At 37.7% G+C, this 27810-nt stretch overlaps 1 protein-coding gene across 1 annotated transcript; it reads right to left on the bottom strand.

Annotated features, from left to right (window-relative positions):
• LOC308382479 (NLR family CARD domain-containing protein 3-like) lies at positions 1 to 27810 on the bottom strand (the record flags this gene model as incomplete). Its single annotated transcript, XM_080860889.1, has 4 exons — positions 1 to 1817; positions 1934 to 2129; positions 2508 to 2554; positions 27759 to 27810. 4 exons carry the CDS (start codon positions 27808 to 27810, stop codon positions 1 to 3), a joined length of 2112 nt encoding a protein of 703 aa, XP_080717015.1.

The following is a 27810-nucleotide window of genomic DNA, read 5'->3' as shown; positions in this document are numbered from 1 at the left end:
TTACAGAGCCTTCTGAGATTCCTCCACTACTGGCTGCAGCCTTAGGAGACATTCATCAGATCTGATGTACTTCTTCAAGTCAAACACATCCACATTCTGTTCTGATGTCAGCAGCACAAACACTAGAGCTGACCACTGGGCAGGTGAGAGTTTAGCTCCAGAAAGTGTCCCAGCACTCAGCAACCTCTGGACCTCTTCCACTAAGGAGTGATCATTGAGTTCATTCAGACAGTGGTAGAGGTTGATGACTCTTTCTGATGAAGGAACCTCCCTGATCTTTGCCTTAATGTAACTGATTGTTTGTTCATTGCCCATCTGATTTCGTCTTCTCTGTAGTAGGCCATGCAGGAGAGTCTGGTTAGACTCCAGAGAGAGGCCGAGAAGGAAACGGAGGAATAGGTCAAAGCGTCCATCTTCATGCTCCAAAGCTTTGTCCACTGCACTCTTCTGTAAGATGATCATGGATTCCTCCATTGAAGAAGACACATTCAATATTCTTTTCCAAAGCTTTTGGGATTTTTCAGGAGCTTGGTGTCTGGATATAATGTCTTTCCCTTCAACTGCTTTCATCAAAAACACATACAAAGCTGCAAGATACTCCTGGACACTTAAATGCACAAAGCAGAACACCTTTCCTTGATAAAGCCCTGATTCTTCTCGAAAGATTTGTGAGCAGATGCCAGAGCATACTGCTGCCTCTCTGACATCAATGCCAGACTCTTTTAGGTCTTCTTCATAGAAAATAAGATTTCCCTTCTCTAACTGTTCATAAGCCAACTTCCCAAGACCAAGGATAACTTCCTGGTTCCACTGTGGATCAAGGTCATGCACATTTTCAAACGTGCTACTTCTCTGTTTGGTCTGGAAAATGAGGAAATAGGTATACATCTCTGTCAAAGTCTTGGGAATCTGTCCACCTCCTGAAGAGCCAAGAATTACCCCAAGAACAGTAGCAGCAATCCAGCAGAACACTGGTATGTGGCACATAATGTGGAGGCTCCTTGATGATTTGATGTGAGAGATGACATTGCTGGCAAGATTCTTATCACTGATCCTCTTCGTGAAGTACTCCTCCTTCTGTGGGTCATTGAACCCTTGTACCTCTGTGACCCGGTCAACACACTCAGGTGGGATTTGATTGGCTGCTGCTGGTCGAGAGGTAATCCAAAGTAAAGCAGAGGGGAGCAGGTTACCCTTGATGACATTTGTCAGGAGTACGTCCAAGGAGGTAACCTGTGTCACATCAGTCAAACTTTCATTTGTCTGAAAGTCTAGTTGGAGTCGACATTCATCCAGACCATCAAAGATGAACAACGCTTTGTACTTCCCTTGACTGGGAAAAGTGAACTGCTTTATTTCTGTGAAAAAGTGGTGGAGGAGATCCATCAAAGAGAGCTGGTCTGTTTTAATGAGGTTAAGCTCCCTAAAAAGTAGTGGAAATATGAAGTGGATATCCTGGTTTTCTTTTCCCTCTGCCCAGTCCAGGATGAACTTCTGAACTGAGAAAGTTTTACCAATGCCAGCAACTCCTTTGGTGACAACACTTCTGATTGGTTTGACCTGGTCAGGTAATGGTTTAAAGATGTCACTGCATTTGATTGATGTGTCCTGTCCAGCTGGTCTCTTGGATCTTGACTCAATCTGTCTGACTTCATGCTCTTCATTTACTTTTCCACTTCCTCCCTCTGTGATGAAGACCTCTGTGTAGATCTTTTCTAGAAGAGCAGAGCCTCCTTGCTTGGGTATACCTTCAAAAACACTCTGGTACTTGTTCTTGAGATGTCTTTTCAGCTTGGTCTGATAAACAACCAGCACCCCTATGTAAGAAACACATAATCATGTTTTTAAGCAACCAACAATGAGGTAAAATCATGTGTATGTTTCTATTTTGTGATGTAGCATATTGATGAAAATGAATATGAAGAAGTCTTACTTTGTTGCAGTTTGTCAGCGATATCGCTCTGCTTCATATTCCTAAGGAAGTGCAGTGCCATCTTCAGAGCCCCTTCTCTGGCTTCACTCTCATCGTCCTCTTTACTCTCAAAGTTCTCTTGGTAATCTGGACTCAGCATCCTCTTGAATCTCTTCAGCTCATTCTTCACAAAGGTGAAGATCTTCTCCTCTAACACCTAAAGTTCAAATATCTGGTCACGTTTGAATGTAAGTATGCCATAAATCCTTAGTACCAGAACATCTACTTACATTGACTGCACTTATGTTTACCTAAACTCTTATGGGAACACTTTAGTTAAAAGGTTCCCTTAAAAGCATTCAGGAATTCATTCATAAGCACTGAATGTTTAAATGGAAGAAATTACACTGTAACTGTAAGGGGGACAATATGACAGCAAGATCTACTCATGTTATGGTTTCATCAGTACACACAGGTAATCATCACACAGAATCCATCCATGACACGAGCATTGTTTGTGTCAGTATGTTTTCTATGTTATAGAAGATGTTATGTCACCTTGTGAATACTGACATACGCTTTTCACAAATGTTACCCCCAGGATGCTGCGCTCGTCTAATGAGCGTCGTTTAGCACTGCCACCTGTGCAAGTACAGCAATCTAGACTATTCACATTCGTAGTTCCACGTTGGAGGAACAAGCTGCCTAGCAATACCAGAGCAGGGGCGTCCCTCTCTACCTTTAAGAAGCTCTTGAAGACACAACTCTTCAGAGAGCACCTCCTTTCCTATTCCTCTCCCTTCCTCTCCCTTTCCTCTAATGCTATCTCCTCTAACTAGTAGTTAACTCTCACTTACAGTAATTCCATTCCTGCACTTTTTTCATTTTCTTATTCAATTCAATTCAATTCAATTTGATTTGTATAACGCCATAACAATACAATTGCCTCTAGGCGCTTAACAGAGCCCAGAGCCTAGACCCCCTTAGTGCATGCACAATGGCAACAGGGGCAAGAAAAAACTCCCTGTTAGGCAGGAAGAAACCTTAAGCAGAACCACGGCACATAAGGGGGGACCCATCTGCTGAGGTCGGCCGGGTGGAGATAGTAAAATAGTATTTATTGTTTCACTAGGTCTCTATTGCTCGAAGCTTGATTGTTCTCTCCTTTATACGTTACTTTGGATGAAAGCGTCTGCTAAATGACTAAATGTAAATGTAAATATAAATGTCATAAACACATATTTTTGCAGTGTTTAAAAAGGTCATTTAAATTCCTCATTTAATTACCCTTCAACTAAAGTGTTATTGTGGTTTATAAGTATCGTTGTTATAACTTATTGATACTCAGTATGATAAATTATACAACACTGCTCTATTGTAGTGTTGCTACAATGTTAGAAGGCTTCTGTAAAGATCGAAACAACTTTTTACTGGGATTGATCTATGCTATGATGTAGCAGTAGCCATTGGGTTAAATGTGAGATAAATCTGCTTTAACTGCTGCTTCTACTCTAGAGATTGACTTGTAGTGGAGACATGATGTAGCAGGTGCCATTGGGTTTACTGTGAGATAAGTGTGCTTTAACTGCTGCTTCTACTCTAGAGATTGACTTGTAGTAGAGACATGATGTAGCAGGTGCCATTGAGTTTACTGTGAGATAAGTGTGCTTTAACTGCTGCTTCTACTCTAGAGATTGACTTGTAGTGGAGACATGATGTAGCAGTAGCCATTGAGTCTAATGTGAGATAAGTGTGCTTTAACTGCACAACATGACTTAACCCTTCTTAAATGGAAAGGATAAGGAGCCACTTGTAAATATGAGTGTACAGTAAGGGAACATTTTATATTAACATATCTATTTTATTAATGTATTCATCCACATATAAAAGTATTACATTTTTCATTTATTATCACTATTGCTGAGTATTTCTATATTTGCTGCATATGAACTGTATTCATTATCGTTATTGATGAGTATGTCTGTGTTTGCTGCATATGAACTGTATTCATTATCATTACTGCATGTCTGTGTTTGCTGCATATGAACTGTATTCATTATCATTACTGATGAGTATGTCTGTGTTTGCTGCATATGAACTGTATTCATTATCATTACTGCATGTCTGTGTTTGCTGCATATGAACTGTATTCATTATCATTACTGATGAGTATGTCTTTGTTTGCTGCATATGAACTGTATTCATTATCATTACTGCATGTCTGTGTTTGCTGCATATGAACTGTATTCATTATCATTACTGATGAGTATGTCTTTGTTTGCTGCATATGAACTGTATTCATTATCATTATTGATGAGTATGTCTGTGTTTGCTGCATATGAACTGTATTCATTATCATTATTGATGAGTATGTCTGTGTTTGCTGCATATGAACTGTATTCATTATCATTATTGATGAGTATGTCTGTGTTTGCTGCATATGAACTGTATTCATTATCATTATTGATGAGTATGTCTGTGTTTGCTGCATATGAACTGTATTCATTATCATTATTGATGAGTATGTCTGTGTTTGCTGCATATGAACTGTATTCATTATCATTACTGCATGTCTGTGTTTGCTGCATATGAACTGTATTCATTATCATTACTGCATGTCTGTGTTTGCTGCATATGAACTGTATTCATTATCATTACTGCATGTCTGTGTTTGCTGCATATGAACTGTATTCATTATCATTACTGCATGTCTGTGTTTGCTGCATATGAACTGTATTCATTATCATTACTGCATGTCTGTGTTTGCTGCATATGAACTGTATTCATTATCATTACTGCATGTCTGTGTTTGCTGCATATGAACTGTATTCATTATCATTATTGATGAGTATGTCTGTGTTTGCTGCATATGAACTGTATTCATTATCATTACTGATGAGTATGTCTGTGTTTGCTGCATATGAACTGTATTCATTATCATTATTGATGAGTATGTCTGTGTTTGCTGCATATGAACTGTATTCATTATCATTATTGATGAGTATGTCTGTGTTTGCTGCATATGAACTGTATTCATTATCATTATTGATGAGTATGTCTGTGTTTGCTGCATATGAACTGTATTCATTATCATTATTGATGAGTATGTCTGTGATTGCTGCATATGAACTGTATTCATTATCATTACTGCATGTCTGTGTTTGCTGCATATGAACTGTATTCATTATCATTACTGCATGTCTGTGTTTGCTGCATATGAACTGTATTCATTATCATTACTGATGAGTATGTCTGTGTTTGCTGCATATGAACTGTATTCATTATCATTATTGATGAGTATGTCTGTGTTTGCTGCATATGAACTGTATTCATTATCATTACTGATGAGTATGTCTTTGTTTGCTGCATATGAACTGTATTCATTATCATTACTGATGAGTACGTCTGTGTTTGCTGCATATGAACTGTATTCATTATCATTATTGATGAGTATGTCTGTGTTTGCTGCATATGAACTGTATTCATTATCATTACTGATGAGTATGTCTTTGTTTGCTGCATATGAACTGTATTCATTATCATTACTGATGAGTACGTCTGTGTTTGCTGCATATGAACTGTATTCATTATCATTACTGCATGTCTGTGTTTGCTGCATATGAACTGTATTCATTATCATTACTGATGAGTATGTCTGTGTTTGCTGCATATGAACTGTATTCATTATCATTACTGATGAGTATGTCTGTGTTTGCTGCATATGAACTGTATTCATTATCATTACTGCATGTCTGTGTTTGCTGCATATGAACTGTATTCATTATCATTACTGCATGTCTGTGTTTGCTGCATATGAACTGTATTCATTATCATTACTGCATGTCTGTGTTTGCTGCATATGAACTGTATTCATTATCATTATTGATGAGTATGTCTGTGTTTGCTGCATATGAACTGTATTCATTATCATTACTGATGAGTATGTCTGTGTTTGCTGCATATGAACTGTATTCATTATCATTATTGATGAGTATGTCTGTGTTTGCTGCATATGAACTGTATTCATTATCATTATTGATGAGTATGTCTGTGTTTGCTGCATATGAACTGTATTCATTATCATTATTGATGAGTATGTCTGTGTTTGCTGCATATGAACTGTATTCATTATCATTATTGATGAGTATGTCTGTGATTGCTGCATATGAACTGTATTCATTATCATTACTGCATGTCTGTGTTTGCTGCATATGAACTGTATTCATTATCATTACTGCATGTCTGTGTTTGCTGCATATGAACTGTATTCATTATCATTACTGATGAGTATGTCTGTGTTTGCTGCATATGAACTGTATTCATTATCATTATTGATGAGTATGTCTGTGTTTGCTGCATATGAACTGTATTCATTATCATTACTGATGAGTATGTCTTTGTTTGCTGCATATGAACTGTATTCATTATCATTACTGATGAGTACGTCTGTGTTTGCTGCATATGAACTGTATTCATTATCATTATTGATGAGTATGTCTGTGTTTGCTGCATATGAACTGTATTCATTATCATTACTGATGAGTATGTCTTTGTTTGCTGCATATGAACTGTATTCATTATCATTACTGATGAGTACGTCTGTGTTTGCTGCATATGAACTGTATTCATTATCATTACTGCATGTCTGTGTTTGCTGCATATGAACTGTATTCATTATCATTACTGATGAGTATGTCTGTGTTTGCTGCATATGAACTGTATTCATTATCATTACTGATGAGTATGTCTGTGTTTGCTGCATATGAACTGTATTCATTATCATTACTGCATGTCTGTGTTTGCTGCATATGAACTGTATTCATTATCATTACTGCATGTCTGTGTTTGCTGCATATGAACTGTATTCATTATCATTACTGCATGTCTGTGTTTGCTGCATATGAACTGTATTCATTATCATTACTGCATGTCTGTGTTTGCTGCATATGAACTGTATTCATTATCATTACTGCATGTCTGTGTTTGCTGCATATGAACTGTATTCATTATCATTACTGCATGTCTGTGTTTGCTGCATATGAACTGTATTCATTATCATTATTGATGAGTATGTCTGTGTTTGCTGCATATGAACTGTATTCATTATCATTACTGATGAGTATGTCTGTGTTTGCTGCATATGAACTGTATTCATTATCATTATTGATGAGTATGTCTGTGTTTGCTGCATATGAACTGTATTCATTATCATTATTGATGAGTATGTCTGTGTTTGCTGCATATGAACTGTATTCATTATCATTATTGATGAGTATGTCTGTGTTTGCTGCATATGAACTGTATTCATTATCATTATTGATGAGTATGTCTGTGATTGCTGCATATGAACTGTATTCATTATCATTACTGCATGTCTGTGTTTGCTGCATATGAACTGTATTCATTATCATTACTGCATGTCTGTGTTTGCTGCATATGAACTGTATTCATTATCATTACTGATGAGTATGTCTGTGTTTGCTGCATATGAACTGTATTCATTATCATTATTGATGAGTATGTCTGTGTTTGCTGCATATGAACTGTATTCATTATCATTACTGATGAGTATGTCTTTGTTTGCTGCATATGAACTGTATTCATTATCATTACTGATGAGTACGTCTGTGTTTGCTGCATATGAACTGTATTCATTATCATTACTGCATGTCTGTGTTTGCTGCATATGAACTGTATTCATTATCATTACTGCATGTCTGTGTTTGCTGCATATGAACTGTATTCATTATCATTACTGCATGTCTGTGTTTGCTGCATATGAACTGTATTCATTATCATTACTGCATGTCTGTGTTTGCTGCATATGAACTGTATTCATTATCATTACTGATGAGTATGTCTGTGTTTGCTGCATATGAACTGTATTCATTATCATTATTGATGAGTATGTCTGTGTTTGCTGCATATGAACTGTATTCATTATCATTATTGATGAGTATGTCTGTGTTTGCTGCATATGAACTGTATTCATTATCATTACTGATGAGTATGTCTTTGTTTGCTGCATATGAACTGTATTCATTATCATTACTGATGAGTACGTCTGTGTTTGCTGCATATGAACTGTATTCATTATCATTACTGCATGTCTGTGTTTGCTGCATATGAACTGTATTCATTATCATTACTGATGAGTATGTCTGTGTTTGCTGCATATGAACTGTATTCATTATCATTACTGATGAGTATGTCTGTGTTTGCTGCATATGAACTGTATTCATTATCATTACTGCATGTCTGTGTTTGCTGCATATGAACTGTATTCATTATCATTACTGCATGTCTGTGTTTGCTGCATATGAACTGTATTCATTATCATTACTGCATGTCTGTGTTTGCTGCATATGAACTGTATTCATTATCATTACTGCATGTCTGTGTTTGCTGCATATGAACTGTATTCATTATCATTACTGCATGTCTGTGTTTGCTGCATATGAACTGTATTCATTATCATTACTGCATGTCTGTGTTTGCTGCATATGAACTGTATTCATTATCATTACTGCATGTCTGTGTTTGCTGCATATGAACTGTATTCATTATCATTACTGCATGTCTGTGTTTGCTGCATATGAACTGTATTCATTATCATTACTGCATGTCTGTGTTTGCTGCATATGAACTGTATTCATTATCATTACTGCATGTCTGTGATTGCTGCATATGAACTGTATTCATTATCATTACTGATGAGTATGTCTGTGTTTGCTGCATATGAACTGTATTCATTATCATTACTGATGAGTATGTCTGTGTTTGCTGCATATGAACTGTATTCATTATCATTATTGATGAGTATGTCTGTGTTTGCTGCATATGAACTGTATTCATTATCATTATTGATGAGTATGTCTGTGTTTGCTGCATATGAACTGTATTCATTATCATTACTGATGAGTATGTCTGTGTTTGCTGCATATGAACTGTATTCATTATCATTACTGCATGTCTGTGTTTGCTGCATATGAACTGTATTCATTATCATTATTGATGAGCATGTCTGTGTTTGCTGCATATGAACTGTATTCATTATCATTACTGATGAGTATGTCTGTGTTTGCTGCATATGAACTGTATTCATTATCATTATTGATGAGTATGTCTGTGTTTGCTGCATATGAACTGTATTCATTATCATTACTGATGAGTATGTCTGTGTTTGCTGCATATGAACTGTATTCATTATCATTACTGCATGTCTGTGTTTGCTGCATATGAACTGTATTCATTATCATTACTGATGAGTATGTCTGTGTTTGCTGCATATGAACTGTATTCATTATCATTATTGATGAGTATGTCTGTGTTTGCTGCATATGAACTGTATTCATTATCATTACTGATGAGTATGTCTGTGTTTGCTGCATATGAACTGTATTCATTATCATTACTGCATGTCTGTGTTTGCTGCATATGAACTGTATTCATTATCATTATTGATGAGCATGTCTGTGTTTGCTGCATATGAACTGTATTCATTATCATTACTGATGAGTATGTCTGTGTTTGCTGCATATGAACTGTATTCATTATCATTACTGATGAGTATGTCTGTGATTGCTGCATATGAACTGTATTCATTATCATTATTGATGAGTATGTCTGTGATTGCTGCATATGAACTGTATTCATTATCATTATTGATGAGTATGTCTGTGTTTGCTGCATATGAACTGTATTCATTATCATTACTGATGAGTATGTCTGTGTTTGCTGCATATGAACTGTATTCATTATCATTATTGCTGAGTATGTCTGTGTTTGCTGCATATGAACTGTATTCATTATCATTATTGATGAGTATGTCTGTGTTTGCTGCATATGAACTGTATTCATTATCATTATTGATGAGTATGTCTGTGATTGCTGCATATGAACTGTATTCATTATCATTATTGATGAGTATGTCTGTGATTGCTGCATATGAACTGTATTCATTATCATTACTGATGAGTATGTCTGTGTTTGCTGCATATGAACTGTATTCATTATCATTATTGCATGTCTGTGTTTGCTGCATATGAACTGTATTCATTATCATTACTGCATGTCTGTGTTTGCTGCATATGAACTGTATTCATTATCATTACTGATGAGTATGTCTGTGTTTGCTGCATATGAACTGTATTCATTATCATTATTGATGAGTATGTCTGTGTTTGCTGCATATGAACTGTATTCATTATCATTACTGATGAGTATGTCTGTGTTTGCTGCATATGAACTGTATTCATTATCATTACTGATGAGTATGTCTGTGTTTGCTGCATATGAACTGTATTCATTATCATTACTGCATGTCTGTGTTTGCTGCATATGAACTGTATTCATTATCATTACTGATGAGTATGTCTGTGTTTGCTGCATATGAACTGTATTCATTATCATTACTGATGAGTATGTCTGTGTTTGCTGCATATGAACTGTATTCATTATCATTACTGCATGTCTGTGTTTGCTGCATATGAACTGTATTCATTATCATTACTGCATGTCTGTGTTTGCTGCATATGAACTGTATTCATTATCATTACTGATGAGTATGTCTGTGTTTGCTGCATATGAACTGTATTCATTATCATTACTGATGAGTATGTCTGTGTTTGCTGCATATGAACTGTATTCATTATCATTACTGCATGTCTGTGTTTGCTGCATATGAACTGTATTCATTATCATTACTGCATGTCTGTGTTTGCTGCATATGAACTGTATTCATTATCATTACTGCATGTCTGTGTTTGCTGCATATGAACTGTATTCATTATCATTACTGCATGTCTGTGTTTGCTGCATATGAACTGTATTCATTATCATTACTGATGAGTATGTCTGTGTTTGCTGCATATGAACTGTATTCATTATCATTATTGATGAGTATGTCTGTGTTTGCTGCATATGAACTGTATTCATTATCATTATTGATGAGTATGTCTGTGTTTGCTGCATATGAACTGTATTCATTATCATTACTGATGAGTATGTCTTTGTTTGCTGCATATGAACTGTATTCATTATCATTACTGATGAGTACGTCTGTGTTTGCTGCATATGAACTGTATTCATTATCATTACTGCATGTCTGTGTTTGCTGCATATGAACTGTATTCATTATCATTACTGATGAGTATGTCTGTGTTTGCTGCATATGAACTGTATTCATTATCATTACTGATGAGTATGTCTGTGTTTGCTGCATATGAACTGTATTCATTATCATTACTGCATGTCTGTGTTTGCTGCATATGAACTGTATTCATTATCATTACTGCATGTCTGTGTTTGCTGCATATGAACTGTATTCATTATCATTACTGCATGTCTGTGTTTGCTGCATATGAACTGTATTCATTATCATTACTGCATGTCTGTGTTTGCTGCATATGAACTGTATTCATTATCATTACTGCATGTCTGTGTTTGCTGCATATGAACTGTATTCATTATCATTACTGCATGTCTGTGTTTGCTGCATATGAACTGTATTCATTATCATTACTGCATGTCTGTGTTTGCTGCATATGAACTGTATTCATTATCATTACTGCATGTCTGTGTTTGCTGCATATGAACTGTATTCATTATCATTACTGCATGTCTGTGTTTGCTGCATATGAACTGTATTCATTATCATTACTGCATGTCTGTGATTGCTGCATATGAACTGTATTCATTATCATTACTGATGAGTATGTCTGTGTTTGCTGCATATGAACTGTATTCATTATCATTACTGATGAGTATGTCTGTGTTTGCTGCATATGAACTGTATTCATTATCATTATTGATGAGTATGTCTGTGTTTGCTGCATATGAACTGTATTCATTATCATTATTGATGAGTATGTCTGTGTTTGCTGCATATGAACTGTATTCATTATCATTACTGATGAGTATGTCTGTGTTTGCTGCATATGAACTGTATTCATTATCATTACTGCATGTCTGTGTTTGCTGCATATGAACTGTATTCATTATCATTATTGATGAGCATGTCTGTGTTTGCTGCATATGAACTGTATTCATTATCATTACTGATGAGTATGTCTGTGTTTGCTGCATATGAACTGTATTCATTATCATTATTGATGAGTATGTCTGTGTTTGCTGCATATGAACTGTATTCATTATCATTACTGATGAGTATGTCTGTGTTTGCTGCATATGAACTGTATTCATTATCATTACTGCATGTCTGTGTTTGCTGCATATGAACTGTATTCATTATCATTACTGATGAGTATGTCTGTGTTTGCTGCATATGAACTGTATTCATTATCATTATTGATGAGTATGTCTGTGTTTGCTGCATATGAACTGTATTCATTATCATTACTGATGAGTATGTCTGTGTTTGCTGCATATGAACTGTATTCATTATCATTACTGCATGTCTGTGTTTGCTGCATATGAACTGTATTCATTATCATTATTGATGAGCATGTCTGTGTTTGCTGCATATGAACTGTATTCATTATCATTACTGATGAGTATGTCTGTGTTTGCTGCATATGAACTGTATTCATTATCATTACTGATGAGTATGTCTGTGTTTGCTGCATATGAACTGTATTCATTATCATTATTGCTGAGTATGTCTGTGTTTGCTGCATATGAACTGTATTCATTATCATTATTGATGAGTATGTCTGTGTTTGCTGCATATGAACTGTATTCATTATCATTATTGATGAGTATGTCTGTGATTGCTGCATATGAACTGTATTCATTATCATTATTGATGAGTATGTCTGTGATTGCTGCATATGAACTGTATTCATTATCATTACTGATGAGTATGTCTGTGTTTGCTGCATATGAACTGTATTCATTATCATTATTGCATGTCTGTGTTTGCTGCATATGAACTGTATTCATTATCATTACTGCATGTCTGTGTTTGCTGCATATGAACTGTATTCATTATCATTACTGATGAGTATGTCTGTGTTTGCTGCATATGAACTGTATTCATTATCATTATTGATGAGTATGTCTGTGTTTGCTGCATATGAACTGTATTCATTATCATTACTGATGAGTATGTCTGTGTTTGCTGCATATGAACTGTATTCATTATCATTACTGATGAGTATGTCTGTGTTTGCTGCATATGAACTGTATTCATTATCATTACTGCATGTCTGTGTTTGCTGCATATGAACTGTATTCATTATCATTACTGATGAGTATGTCTGTGTTTGCTGCATATGAACTGTATTCATTATCATTACTGATGAGTATGTCTGTGTTTGCTGCATATGAACTGTATTCATTATCATTACTGCATGTCTGTGTTTGCTGCATATGAACTGTATTCATTATCATTACTGCATGTCTGTGTTTGCTGCATATGAACTGTATTCATTATCATTACTGATGAGTATGTCTGTGTTTGCTGCATATGAACTGTATTCATTATCATTACTGATGAGTATGTCTGTGTTTGCTGCATATGAACTGTATTCATTATCATTACTGCATGTCTGTGTTTGCTGCATATGAACTGTATTCATTATCATTACTGCATGTCTGTGATTGCTGCATATGAACTGTATTCATTATCATTACTGATGAGTATGTCTGTGTTTGCTGCATATGAACTGTATTCATTATCATTACTGATGAGTATGTCTGTGTTTGCTGCATATGAACTGTATTCATTATCATTACTGCATGTCTGTGTTTGCTGCATATGAACTGTATTCATTATCATTACTGATGAGTATGTCTGTGTTTGCTGCATATGAACTGTATTCATTATCATTACTGCATGTCTGTGTTTGCTGCATATGAACTGTATTCATTATCATTACTGATGAGTATGTCTGTGTTTGCTGCATATGAACTGTATTCATTATCATTACTGATGAGTATGTCTGTGTTTGCTGCATATGAACTGTATTCATTATCATTACTGCATGTCTGTGTTTGCTGCATATGAACTGTATTCATTATCATTACTGATGAGTATGTCTGTGTTTGCTGCATATGAACTGTATTCATTATCATTACTGCTGAGTATGTCTGTGTTTGCTGCATATGAACTGTATTCATTATCATTATTGATGAGTATGTCTGTGTTTGCTGCATATGAACTGTATTCATTATCATTATTGATGAGTATGTCTGTGTTTGCTGCATATGAACTGTATTCATTATCATTATTGATGAGTATGTCTGTGTTTGCTGCATATGAACTGTATTCATTATCATTACTGCATGTCTGTGTTTGCTGCATATGAACTGTATTCATTATCATTACTGCATGTCTGTGTTTGCTGCATATGAACTGTATTCATTATCATTACTGATGAGTATGTCTGTGTTTGCTGCATATGAACTGTATTCATTATCATTATTGATGAGTATGTCTGTGTTTGCTGCATATGAACTGTATTCATTATCATTACTGCATGTCTGTGTTTGCTGCATATGAACTGTATTCATTATCATTACTGCATGTCTGTGTTTGCTGCATATGAACTGTATTCATTATCATTACTGATGAGTATGTCTGTGTTTGCTGCATATGAACTGTATTCATTATCATTACTGCATGTCTGTGTTTGCTGCATATGAACTGTATTCATTATCATTACTGATGAGTATGTCTGTGTTTGCTGCATATGAACTGTATTCATTATCATTACTGCATGTCTGTGTTTGCTGCATATGAACTGTATTCATTATCATTACTGCATGTCTGTGTTTGCTGCATATGAACTGTATTCATTATCATTACTGATGAGTATGTCTGTGTTTGCTGCATATGAACTGTATTCATTATCATTACTGCATGTCTGTGTTTGCTGCATATGAACTGTATTCATTATCATTACTGATGAGTATGTCTGTGTTTGCTGCATATGAACTGTATTCATTATCATTACTGATGAGTATGTCTGTGTTTGCTGCATATGAACTGTATTCATTATCATTACTGCATGTCTGTGTTTGCTGCATATGAACTGTATTCATTATCATTACTGATGAGTATGTCTGTGTTTGCTGCATATGAACTGTATTCATTATCATTACTGATGAGTATGTCTGTGTTTGCTGCATATGAACTGTATTCATTATCATTACTGATGAGTATGTCTGTGTTTGCTGCATATGAACTGTATTCATTATCATTACTGATGAGTATGTCTGTGTTTGCTGCATATGAACTGTATTCATTATCATTACTGATGAGTATGTCTGTGATTGCTGCATATGCACAATCCCAGTCCCCTGATTTCCTAATCACGCACACCTGCCACTCCCTCCTCCTCACTATTTAGTCACCTCACTCCCTTCAGTAAGTACCTGGTCTTGTTGTGTATGGACATATCTCTGTTTCGTTTGTCAAGCTCTAGACTATCAGCTCCCTGTGTTTGTTCCAACTCCCATCTACTCAAGCTCTAGACTATCAGCTCCCTGTGTTTGTTCCAACTCCCATCTACTCAAGCTCTAGACTATCAGCTCCCTGTGTTTGTTCCAACTCCCATCTACTCAAGCTCTAGACTATCAGCTCCCTGTGTTTGTTCCAACTCCCATCTACTCAAGCTCTAGACTATCAGCTCCCTGTGTTTGTTCCAACTCCCATCTACTCAAGCTCTAGACTATCAGCTCCCTGTGTTTGTTCCAACTCCCATCTACTCAAGCTCTAGACTATCAGCTCCCTGTGTTTGTTCCAACTCCCATCTACTCAAGCTCTAGACTATCAGCTCCCTGTGTTTGTTCCAACTCCCATCTACTCAAGCTCTAGACTATCAGCTCCCTGTGTTTGTTCCAACTCCCATCTACTCTACTAAACATATCTACCCTGTTATTGTGTATTCAATACTATACAAAGGTTAATATATTCAACATTTTTATTTTTCAACAGTGAATTTAACCTAACATTTTTGAACCACGAATTTAACTTAACATTTTTTAACACTGAATTTAATTAAACATTTAACAACATGGAAGGTACAGGGTGGCCGTGCCACTGCCATTTATACATACATCTTGCAAACAACTCTGAGCTAACAATTAACAACAACTTATTAAAATAACAAAGATATATGTTTTTATTTCATCATACATAAAAAAGGGACAGTGAATCCTCAAGCATCTGTCGATGGCACACATCCTCGCACATTAGTGAGATCAATCTTCTTTTCAATAACTCCTGACTGACACGATCCAACGGATGACGTAGGAGTAGTCTGGCGCATGGAGTTGTGTTGACAACATAGATGTTATAGTGAGATTGACAGGTCAACAAACCAATCACACCGCTAGCAGGTAGTAGCATGCTAACATTAGCTAGGGGCCTCATACACCTCGCAAATCCTCTCAGACTTATTTTTCAGTTACAATTAACGTTTTTTGACCTTGTACAGTGTCTATTTCTCTTTATTTATTTTTTGAAATCTAAGCAAAAAAATGTCAAACTAACAATTTATAGGTACAAACAAGACCAGCTATGGAGTTTGGTCCGCCATCTTTTATTTTTGATCTTCGCGCTCTTTAGACTTGAGCAGAATCGCGATCTGATTGGCTAGTGCCTGTGCTGTCGTATTTGCATGAAAGGTGCTGTGAGTGAACCGGTACCCAGCTTGAGAGTGCTCCTGTGGGTAGCTGAATGTGTCGATTGGACTGAAAGATAACGTCTTCTCGATCAATTTAAACGTTCGCTACAATATGTTGGAATTATGTTAATGTTAATTTAAAGGGAATAAATACAATTCTGATTCGGAAGACATTACAATTTGTGGAAAAAAAATTAGTTGGACCCCCTGTTGAAGACCCCTGCTCTAGACTATCCCCTGCTCTAGACTATCAGCTCCACGTGTTTGTTCCAACTCCCATCTACTCAAGCTCTAGACTATCAGCTCCCTGTGTTTGTTCCAACTCCCATCTACTCAAGCTCTAGACTATCAGCTCCCTGTGTTTGTTCCAACTCCCATCTACTCAAGCTCTAGACTATCAGCTCCCTGTGTTTGTTCCAACTCCCATCTACTCAAGCTCTAGACTATCAGCTCCCTGTGTTTGTTCCAACTCCCGTCTACTCAAGCTCTAGACTATCAGCTCCCTGTGTTTGTTCCAACTCCCATCTACTCAAGCTCTAGACTATCAGCTCCCTGTGTTTGTTCCAACTCCTTCGTATCCCACGGTTAAGTTAGTTCTGGTTTTCCTAAGTTTAATTCCTATCATGGACTGTTTCTGTTTACCTTTAAGATCATCTGTGCGTTGTGTATTCTGTTCCTTGTTCGTTTAAGTGCTATTTCCAGTCTGTTCAGTTTTTCTTCATACTCTGTTTGCCTGTTATCTGTATTTGGCAGAATCCAAATAAACCCCATCGTTAGGTCTGTGTCTAGCCTGACTAAACTTCATCATCGTTAGGTCGGTGTCTAGCCTGACTCCATTATAACTCTGAGAAGCAATCAAATATGAGGCAGTGTTACTTCATGACAAAGATGACAACTTCCCACTTGGTATATGCTGACTAGACATCCTTATCATCTAAATTCCAGACCAGCTTGCTCTGTGCTTCTGAGTGTAGAGGAAGTTGTTTTACTGTGTGTGTGTGTGTGTGTGTGTGTGTGTGTGTGTGTGTGTGTGTGTGTGTGTGTGTGTGTGTGTGTGTGTGTGTGTGTGTGTGTGTGTGAGTGTGTGATTGTGAGTTTGTGTGTGTGTGTGTGTGTGTGTGTGTGTGTGTGTGTGTGTGTGTGTGTGTGTGTGTGTGTGTGTGTGTGTGTGTGAGTGTGTGATTGTGAGTTTGTGTGTGTGTGTTTGTGAGTGTGAGTGTGTTGTCAAGATCTACCACTACTGGAATGAGTGCTTCATGACCCGGCATGACCTCCCTGATGGCTTTGGCACACACCAACTCAGACACGCACATGTAAACACACACAAACAAATACACAAAACCCCGCCCCACCAGACACACGCACATAAATATACACACAACATTTATTTTTTCCACAGTCAAACTTCATAAATGGTTATTGTGTGTGTGTGTGTGCCTGTGTGTATATGAACTCCAGGCATGTACAGGTGTGGTCCTGTGTGTGTGTGTGTGTGTGTGTTTGTGTGTTTGTGTGTGTGTGTGTGTGTATGTGTGTGCGTGTGCGTGCGTGTGTATATGAACTCCAGGCATGTACAGATGTGGTCTTGTGTGTGTGTGTGTGTGTGTGTATGAACTCCAGGCATGTACTGATGTGGTCCTAAAACACGGCATTATCTGATACCCATTTCACTCCACATTCGAGTCTGCAGAGGTAAGAACACATCTAGATCACTTTAGCTCAAACATTCCGAAAACATTAGCCCCCATTTCACAAGTCTTTTTCAAGACACATGGGTTAGTCTTAGCTGCAGGTATTTCCATTGCACTGCACAAAAACCAAGATTATCGGGTTTACCAAGATTATCCGTACACGCTGTGATACAGCCGCGAATGATCACCATTCCTGGTCGAACGCGGACATTTCCCCGAAATATCCGTCTGCCGCATATGAACGGGATTTCCCGGGAAGGAACCCGCGAGGGGAGGGGGGGGGGGGGGGGGGGGGGGCGATGTGTTACTTCTCACCTTCTGCTGACAGAGGTGCGAAATGCTCTTATTAGCATATTGACTGTCAGCAGTCTAGTCTCACACAACCTGCTGCAGCCATTGGTTGAAAACGAGGATTTGAATTAAAACGTCTTGTGATGACACAGAATAAGATTCTGTCTATTGGTCAGCTTTCAACTGACAAAAATGTATCACCTCGCATTTAGCTATTGCCCCATAAAAACGAAATTAATAATTTTCTTGATAATACTTTATTTGATATTAGGTCTTTAGGGTTTCGGTCAGGGATTATCACAAATGCCTTTAATTTTTGGAGTCGGAGGATCACAATTTGCTTACGAGGCTGTTCCGCCCATATTCCGGAGCTTCCTCTCTGTAATGGTCTTGAGATTCACTTTTGGCATGTAATTATACAGAGTCGGGCTAACTCTGATACTGTGGTAGTCATTTCGCAATTTGGGACATGTTTGCCACTCGTGGCTCAGTCTAACCTGTGTCTTTCAGGTAGTTATTGAAATCTTGTGCGAGTTTCGAACCTGTCCACTTCAGGTTTGTGGTGCTGTGTTCTAGCCGCTGAGCCACAGTGCTGGTACACATATCCGCTCTTTGTTGCGACCAAGTGACTGGTTTATCATATAATTTACCCCTCCTGGGGTATTTCGCTTCTGGTACTGGAGCTTCTGATCTAGTTATAGTTAGTTTAAGTGGGAATTGTTTAGTGGACTTATGTGAAGTTTTAATTATGTTCACTTAAAGGCGCCGAGGCAACATTAGAGGCTTGAGACTCGAATAATAAACGTTCAATTTCTATTCTTTTTTACACGTAGTAAGTTTCAATAACACCATACCATTGCATATCAACATTCAAGGAGCAAAGATGAGACGTCGTTGTGTGTTGAGAACTGATAGAAAATCGCCTGGCTTCTATTTTCCATGATAGATCGCAGGTTATGCTATAAATCCCCCCCAAAAAATGGTTTGGTGGGATGGGGAAAGATAATATCTTTCCATCCAGACGCAAACTAAGCTAATCGGAATCTGTAAGTGGTTTCCAGATATATATATGGTTGATCTGTCTTATTTGACGAAGCAGTGAGGTAGGTGTCTTTCAATATCTCTTTTCGAATTAACTCACATGTTTACGGTGATCGGCGGGGCAAATTGTTTTTTGGTGGCACCAACATATAAAGGGCTACGCTCTTGTGGCTAGTTTTAGCGCTCTTTTTAACGGCAAGAGTATCAAATAATGATGCAAATGTGCTAATATGGTGAAGTAAATGTCAATATCATAAAGATTGTCTTATCTACAATATTTCTATGTGTTTTGATGCCCTAATGTTGCTTTGGGCTCCTTTAAACTTGAGCTTTGTGCTATGTGTTTAAAAGTTTAAACTTAGGCTATGTGTAATGTTCCTAACTTATATATTGTTATTTCACCTTAATGTTCTTGAGATTCGTTTCTGGCATGTAATTATACAGAGTCAGGCTTGCTCTGATAACAGTCATTAAGAGTCGTTAACAGTCGTTAAGCAACTTGGGCCATGGTTGCCACTAGTGGGGATCGAACCTGTGACTTTCAGGTATAGTTTTTGAAATCAGTGAGGCAGTGACGGGGGGGCGGGGAGGTTGTTTTCAATCCAGGTCAATTCAATTAACATATGAAAACCTCAGCCAGCTGGGCAAGGAAAAGGGGGTTCTTCACACCTTTTTGGCTTCCACGGCAATACACAGGGTCGGCGACTGTCGTGAATCCCACATTTCATGCAGTGTATAAACCTTGTGCGATGGGTTTATCATTGCCTCCACTTTCAGCCTTGTGCTGGGAGGGGAGCCCGATTGCAATTGTTTTCGTTTGTCTGTCTAATAAATATACTTTCATGCAACTCTGGAGTCCTGAGGTAACTAGGGTGAATTTTCACCTATCACAAATGTACTGAAGAAACCACTGAACTAGATTGGCCAACCAAGTCAGCACACTTTGACCTGTATTGCTTTTGGAAACATGCTTTAAACCTCAAAAAAGGGACAGATATAATTTTACTTGTGGCGTCTGTCTGTTCATGGTGTGAATGGGGCCATGAGTGTTCAGTTATGACAGGAAGAGTGAAAGCCACAGGATAGGAAGAATGGATGTGGCGGTGGATGTTGGCTAATCCTTCTCAGCTAAAGCAGTGTACTGTTTCCTTATTACCTCGAGCAATCCTGTCTCCTCCTTATTACCTCGGTATAAACATCCTTCTGGTCGTACTGCCATTAGTGTTCATGTGACATATAGCACACAGTGACAAACAATCATCAAGATATGAACAGTAAGCCTACTATGACAAGGTGCCGGAGTACTTCAAAGGACACTGTCTCAGATCCATCGTGCTCTGCATGTAAGGCGTGAGATCTTGGACTTTGCTCATCTTTTCCCGCCATGACAATTCAGTTTTACACCTTAGACACTCTGGTGTCCTCCTTTCAGGTCTGACATAAGAGGAGGGGCAGAAATAGTCAAAGTTCAGTTAACAGAGATTTTAACAGGAGGAAGACGCTATCTTCTTTCAACTAAACTCAATTTGAAAACCTTAGGCTTGATTATGTTTGATAGAAACATGTGAGTCTTATCTTGAGAAACATGTTCTGATGTGTGTACGCATCCGTGCAGTGATTGATTTATTTAGGAAAGGTTGTTTCCCCAGGGGACATATCACTACAAAATGGTGGCATAGTAAACAGGTCAGTTATTCGTCTATTCACACTACTATTCTCCTAATATACATGATGCATAGGAATTAATAGTGGATAAAATGGAGAGAGAGTATTCAAGAATTTTAGAACAGTTTAGTGGGTGTGCTCGAAAAATATGGCCGCCAATACATCTCCAGAGAGCTCCAAGTGTACTACCTTGTGTACTACCTAATGTACTACCTAGTCTACTACCTAGTCTACTACCAAGTGTACTACCTAGTCGACTACCTAGTCTACTACCCAGTGGATTTCAATGCTCAGTTCAACTTAGCGTGCCTTTTAGATCAGTCTGAGACAGCCAGTAATATTTAGAGCTCCAGCAACCAGACTGTCTGTCAAAAACCTCTGTGGACAAGCTGCGACTGATCCAATACACACAGTTATCAGCTGGGTGCCAATTTCAGGCCCCTCAACAAATATATCACGAGAGCACACGTCACTGTAAAAGATGAGAAGCTGTTAAAATTATGGCATATGGCATTATGGCATAGTTCCTATTTACCATATTGAGAATGATCTTTTTTTACAAGAATGACAAAGTTTATTTTCCTAATAGTCTATTCTTCAGGAACCAAAATGGCAGTAAGTCTATGTTCCACCTTGATCTACACTGTAAAAAAAAAATCTGTAAAAAAACAGTAAATTACTGGCAGCTACGGCTGCCAAACAAAAACCGCAAAATTAAAGTAAAACATCCTAATTCAAATAAAGTGCAAAAACCCTATATTTACAGATATTTCCATTTAAGGATTTGCAGAGAAAAACTGTTTTTTTTATAGATTTTTCCTCAATTAATACAATCAAACACCATTAATAAAGTTACATCCCTAACAGTTTAGCAGAGAAAAACTGTTATTGTACAGATTCTTCCTAATTTATTACGAGCAAACACCTTTTATTAAGTTAGGGTACTAAAAGTATAGCAGAGAAACACTGTTATTTTACAATGTTTTCCTCGATATTTAAGATTAAAAACCTTCAATAAAGTGGCAGCCCTAACAGTTCAGCAGAGAAAAACTGTTATTTTACAGATTTTTGTATCTATTATTAATATCGAACACTTTCAATAAGGTGACAGTACTACAAGTTTAGCAAAAAATGCTGTTATTTTACAGATTCTTCCTAATTTATTACGAACAAACACCATTCATTAAGTCAGGCTTCTTTAATTAAGATTAAAAATCTTCAATAAAGTGGCAGCCCTAACAGTTCAGCAGAGAAAAACTGTTATTTTACAGATTTTTTTATTATTAATATCGAACACTTTCAATAAAGTGACAGTACTACAAGTTCAGCAAAAAATACTGTTATTTTACAGATTCTTCCTAATTTATAACGAGCAAACACCATTCATTAAGTCAGGCTTCTTTAATTAAGATTAAACACCTTCAATAAAGTGGCAGCCCTAACAGTTTTGCAGAGAAACACTGGTATTTTACAGATTTTCCCTCATTTATTACAATGAAACACCTTCAATTAAGTGACGGCAATTCACATTTAGCAGAGAAACTGTCATTTTCCAGATTGCTCCTACATTTTTATGATCAAACACATTCAATAAAGTGCTGACACATGCTCAAGATTGTAAAATGATGGTTTTATTTTGGAAGACAATTATTTCAAACATTGACTTGCAGGGTTTGTGATTGAAGAGTTTCAGGTGATGCAGAGTTTATTGATGGAGTACAGACGGGGAACAGGACACAAACAGAGTATACAAATCAACGAAAGGGTTAACAGACAGAGTTCTAACACAAAGATCTAGGAACATGAACTAAAGATCGCACAGAGTCTCACTCTGGCTACTGTGCGCAAGGGCAAAGAACAGAGGTACACGGCTACAGGCCGGACAAGACAGTCACATTACTCCCGGTGCCGTATGCACGGCACTCTGGATAATGCAGTCCTAAAAGTCTGCCGGCACCGAAATGGCTGACTCGGAAGCCAGCAGACAGGGAGCTTGCGGGGCTGGACGCCCACGGACAGAGAGCTTGCTGGGCTGGAAGCCAGCTGACAATGGGGTTGTAGTTGCCGGTGGCCGGAAGGCGGAATCCCAGGGACGTAGAGTGGGCCACAGATTTAGAAGACTTGGGCAAAGGTTTCACCCTTGTAGCGACGAGACCAAACACGGAGTGAGGGGAGTGCAGGTTATATATAGGAGTGAATCAGGTGTGTGTGATCATGTGATTTGGGACCTGAATGCAGTGCAGCTGGGATGGTGAATGATACTGATGACATGCAGCTGAGAGCATGAGTGAGAGTGAAACAGGTGTATGTGCTTGTGTGATTGAAGGGGGCGTGGCCGGAGCGGAGATCAGCAGGAACATCACAATAGCCTCTACCCACAAAAGTTAAAACATTTGACTTCAGACTCATATTAAACTACATGGAGTGAGTCAGTCCATTGCAAAGTAATTTCCCCCTTGTCTCGTCTTTATTGTTCTGCATTGCTCTGGGCCAGCCAGATCCAAGGTTAGGTCAGGTCAAAAGTATTGGGACACCTGATCATCACACATATATGAGTTTCACGCACATCTCATTCCAAAACTACTCTATAACAGTTACCTCTCTTATAGGAAGTCTTTCCACAAGATTTTGGAGTGGGTCTGTTGGATTTAGTGCCCATTCAGCATTAGGGAATTTGGACAATGCTCTTGTGTGACTAGACCAGGCTTGCCGATGCCGTTAGAACGGGTCCCAAATATGTATAGTGGTGTTTAGTTCAGGGGTGGCTTGATTTTAACCGAATGAACAAAGTGAGTCTGTGACGGGGCACCTGTGTGACCCACCTCTGCAGCCTGTAGGCTGCTGCTTTTGTGGACTGGGTGAAGGTGTTTTGGTGTGTGTGTGTGTTACATGTTTGATGTTCATGTCTTTGTTCAGTTAAAATCAGCACACATTCAATGTCTTGTCTCTGAAATTTTCTGTTTATTTAGTTTAACAATAATCATATTGTCATATTTCATACCGTTTGTCAACCGGTGTTTAGTGTCTAAGTTTGTGTTGTGAAGATGGCGCGATATATGGAGTTTATGTTTAATGAGATTTGGCTGCTTTATTATGTGTCGGCTATGCCGGCACCAAGCCTAATTGCTACCATGTGTAGTCTGTGTTTCCTAGTTGATTGGGAGTTTGATTGTTTAGGTATGGCTGCTGTGAGCCACAGGTGTTGGTGCCTTGCTGATTGACACACCTGAAATCAATGATTGGTATGAGCCAATTCAAGGTGCTTGTCAAGGCTACTTAAACTTACCTTTGTTCTTTGTTCAGGAAAGTTGCCAGTTTAATAGGACGTAAGTCCTTGGAGCTCTCACGATGGGCTAGTTACCTTGGTCCTTTTATTTGCTTTTGTTTTGTTTCGTAGTGAGAGTGATCGTGTTTAATAAGGACTCTCACTAGTGATGGCGAAATGAAGCTTCATGAACCCTCGAAGCTTTCCAGCCAGACGTGTTGAAAAAAGGTTCACTACTCGAAGCGTCGTTCGCTCTCTAGTGACACCTGCAGGTCAATAAAAATACGGTGTAAGAAAGATTTTCTCGGGACAGTGAATTTGTTAAATTTGTTGTGGTGCGCAAGGCCTGCTAAAATAACATGCACACAAACGTATGGTGGAAGAAAACGTTTCTCCATTAATTCAAATTTCATAGTAGGCGAATACAAGTACAATAAAGGCTTTATTTTTGTATTCTTTGTTCTAATAATAGTTCGATATATAAATTAAGGATTACATGGTGGCACAACGGTAAGCGACGTCGGCTGAAACGTGGGACTGTTTAGTTTCGAGTCCTGACCAAAGCGAATTTTAAACGGTGCTTTACATTAAAAAAAAGCCTGTGAATTATCTTTACTCTCTATGCCGTTAGAACAGAGTGAAAGTGCTTTTGGAATACTGGTCAGTACTTTGGTAAAACCAATAAGTGCTTCTGGACAACTGGTCAGTGCAGGGCACTGAAAAGGGGGAGAAAGTGCTTTGAGCAACTGGATCAAGTTCTTTCTCTTTCTAACTGGCTCTATAACTCTATCTCAAATATTCTATACTACCAACAACACCAAACAATCTAAATCTCCAACTGTCGCTTATTCTCCAACCACTGACAATAACTACCACGAATACAAGATGAGTTTTGGGCCGTCGTATAGTCGAAGCGTGCCGAGAAAAGTGAACTAACGAACCACTTGGTGAAGCACTTGATTCAAATGAGGCTTCAGACGTCGTCGGTGACGTCATCTCGGCAAAACGATACAAGCCTCGATACGCGCTCCGGTGAGGTAGTGCTTCATTTTCGCGACACAAGCTCCGAAGCCTCGGGTTCATTTGTAACATCACTAACTCTCACTGACCAGTTAATGGTCCTTTTTATACATGTGGTCTTATGTGAATTGCTTATTTGTTGGTGGCTTCATGCATTTGTCCTTAGTGAAAACTGTATTTTTTATATTGATTTAGTATTGTCAGTGTTTTAACTGCCTTTGTGCCTTATTTGGGTTAATAAAAATACCCATCTTTCTAACATCTTCAACCTCCTGAGTCCTCTTATGAGTAACATCTTGCTCTAAGCGTGAAGGCTATCCCGACCTTTTACAGAGTCTTATCTTATCAGGATAACCCAATCAGCCAGCAAGATACGGGAACCTGTAACTAATATCATAGGTTGACTGACCTGTCAGTCTGACACAATGCGCGCACCCAAGACTATTTTGTTGCTATCATATGTCCATGGTTGCTATGGTAAACTCTGCTAAGTCTGTGCGTGAAAAACATAAACTAATACTTTCCTTGACTGGTCCACACATGTGTCAATCATGACTGTAGACCAATGAGATGCAAAGATATCCGAGTGCACAACAGAGAAGGTGGGATGTAATCAGTAATTCACGTGCATTTGTTTTGCCGTTTAGCCACGCAAGTTTTGACAGTTCTATAACGTAATGCAGGTGCACAACAAAACACATTTATTCTACATCATCATGGCTTCTAAAAATAAAACAGAGAGCCAGCCCCCAAAAAGATTGTTTTTATGGGGTAACAGTAGTATTGGAAGAGCTTCAACGGTTGGATGACGAGAAGATTGAAATAGAGTCTGGTATAATCAAAAAGCAGCAAAAGTCACGGAAGTGTATGGAGGGCTCACCGATTATTTATATTCTAACTTTTGATTGGGATGAGATATCAGTTCCAAATTTGTTCAAGTGATGGCATACCCTTGGGGGCACACAATTATATGACAAAACTGGGCATTTCTATTCATTTTCCTACTTACATCCACAGTAATCTAGATGTAAATGAAAAAAAATAGGGAGCGCCTACATTTTGGGAAGGTTATCGACATCTTTCTAAAATTTCAGATATCATATATGGTACTCATAGCTTGACGGGTACTCTGTAACATCAAATTGAAATTTTCCACCATACTGTGCCTAAAACTCAAAAGTAAGCCTTTACATTTGGGCATGGAATTTTTAGGTCATTTAGGAAAAAACATCAAGGTTCTAACAGGTTAAATGAAAATGGGTGTGCAAAAATGTTTATGCTGAATTAGTGAAGAATTCACTGTAAATTTACATTTAATCATGCTAAATTGTTAGTATGTACATAAACCATAATATAATGAGCTACATATTAAATTACAGATTATCAGTGTAATTGTATTTACATTTGCATGTATTTCAGAAAAATGGAAAATGTATGTATAAATAATACAGTTATTTTCTGTAAAAAAAAATTGAAATCCATGTAATTTGTCATTATTGGCATTATCCTTAAAATAGGAGTCGCGTTTTTAATTTATAGTTAACCTCCATTATTATATGTAGTTTTGTATACAATTTCAAAAAACAGAAAACCACTGTAAAAATGTAGAGTTATTAACTGTAAAATTAGGTTGTTTTTTTACAGTGTAGAGGCTAAGTGTTTGCTGAACTCACTATGATGAATGATTATAATACGCTACATTGTGTGAACACAATTATACATGATTCTTTATGAATATGGTTGTTTATTATTTACACCCACAAGCATGGCTGGGTGTAACATTGTACCTGACCTAAGCATAGTAAAAAAGTCTAGCTGTGCCCTCCATTAACAGATGCTGATGTTCCTGCTGCCCAGTGCAGTTGTCCACACTGTGTGTATAGAACTGAATGCACAGGCTTGCCCATCTTAAATACGTTAATAAAAAATAAAATAAAATTATATCAAAAATGCTTTAAATTGAAGGTGTGTTTGATGCCATATCTCTCTTCTGCAGAGTTAGATTTGTTTCTTTTCTTTCTTTCTTTGATGTAAATTCTCTAAAGAGAGTTTGTTTTTGTCAGTCCTTGTAATAAGCTACCGTGACCTGGATTGGTCCTCTTCCCTGTGCTAACGGCGCCCCTTGGGCCTCTGAAACCAGGAAGCTGGGGGAACAAACTTTCTGCTCTCAGACAAGAGGGGGCCGAGAGTGACGGGGACTAGCATGAGAGAACAGCACTGATCCCTGCTGTTTGGTGCGTGCAGTAAAAGCACAAATGAACAAATTCAAATTATTTTTGTACACTGCAACGGGTGGATCTGCATGTTCCCCTCGTCCTCAATGACGAAACGCAT

This window comes from Sprattus sprattus (genome assembly GCF_963457725.1).
Source record: "Sprattus sprattus genome assembly, contig: scaffold_56, whole genome shotgun sequence".
Lineage (NCBI taxonomy): Eukaryota > Metazoa > Chordata > Actinopteri > Clupeiformes > Clupeidae > Sprattus > Sprattus sprattus.
This window is presented reverse-complemented; position numbering and strand designations above follow the sequence as displayed.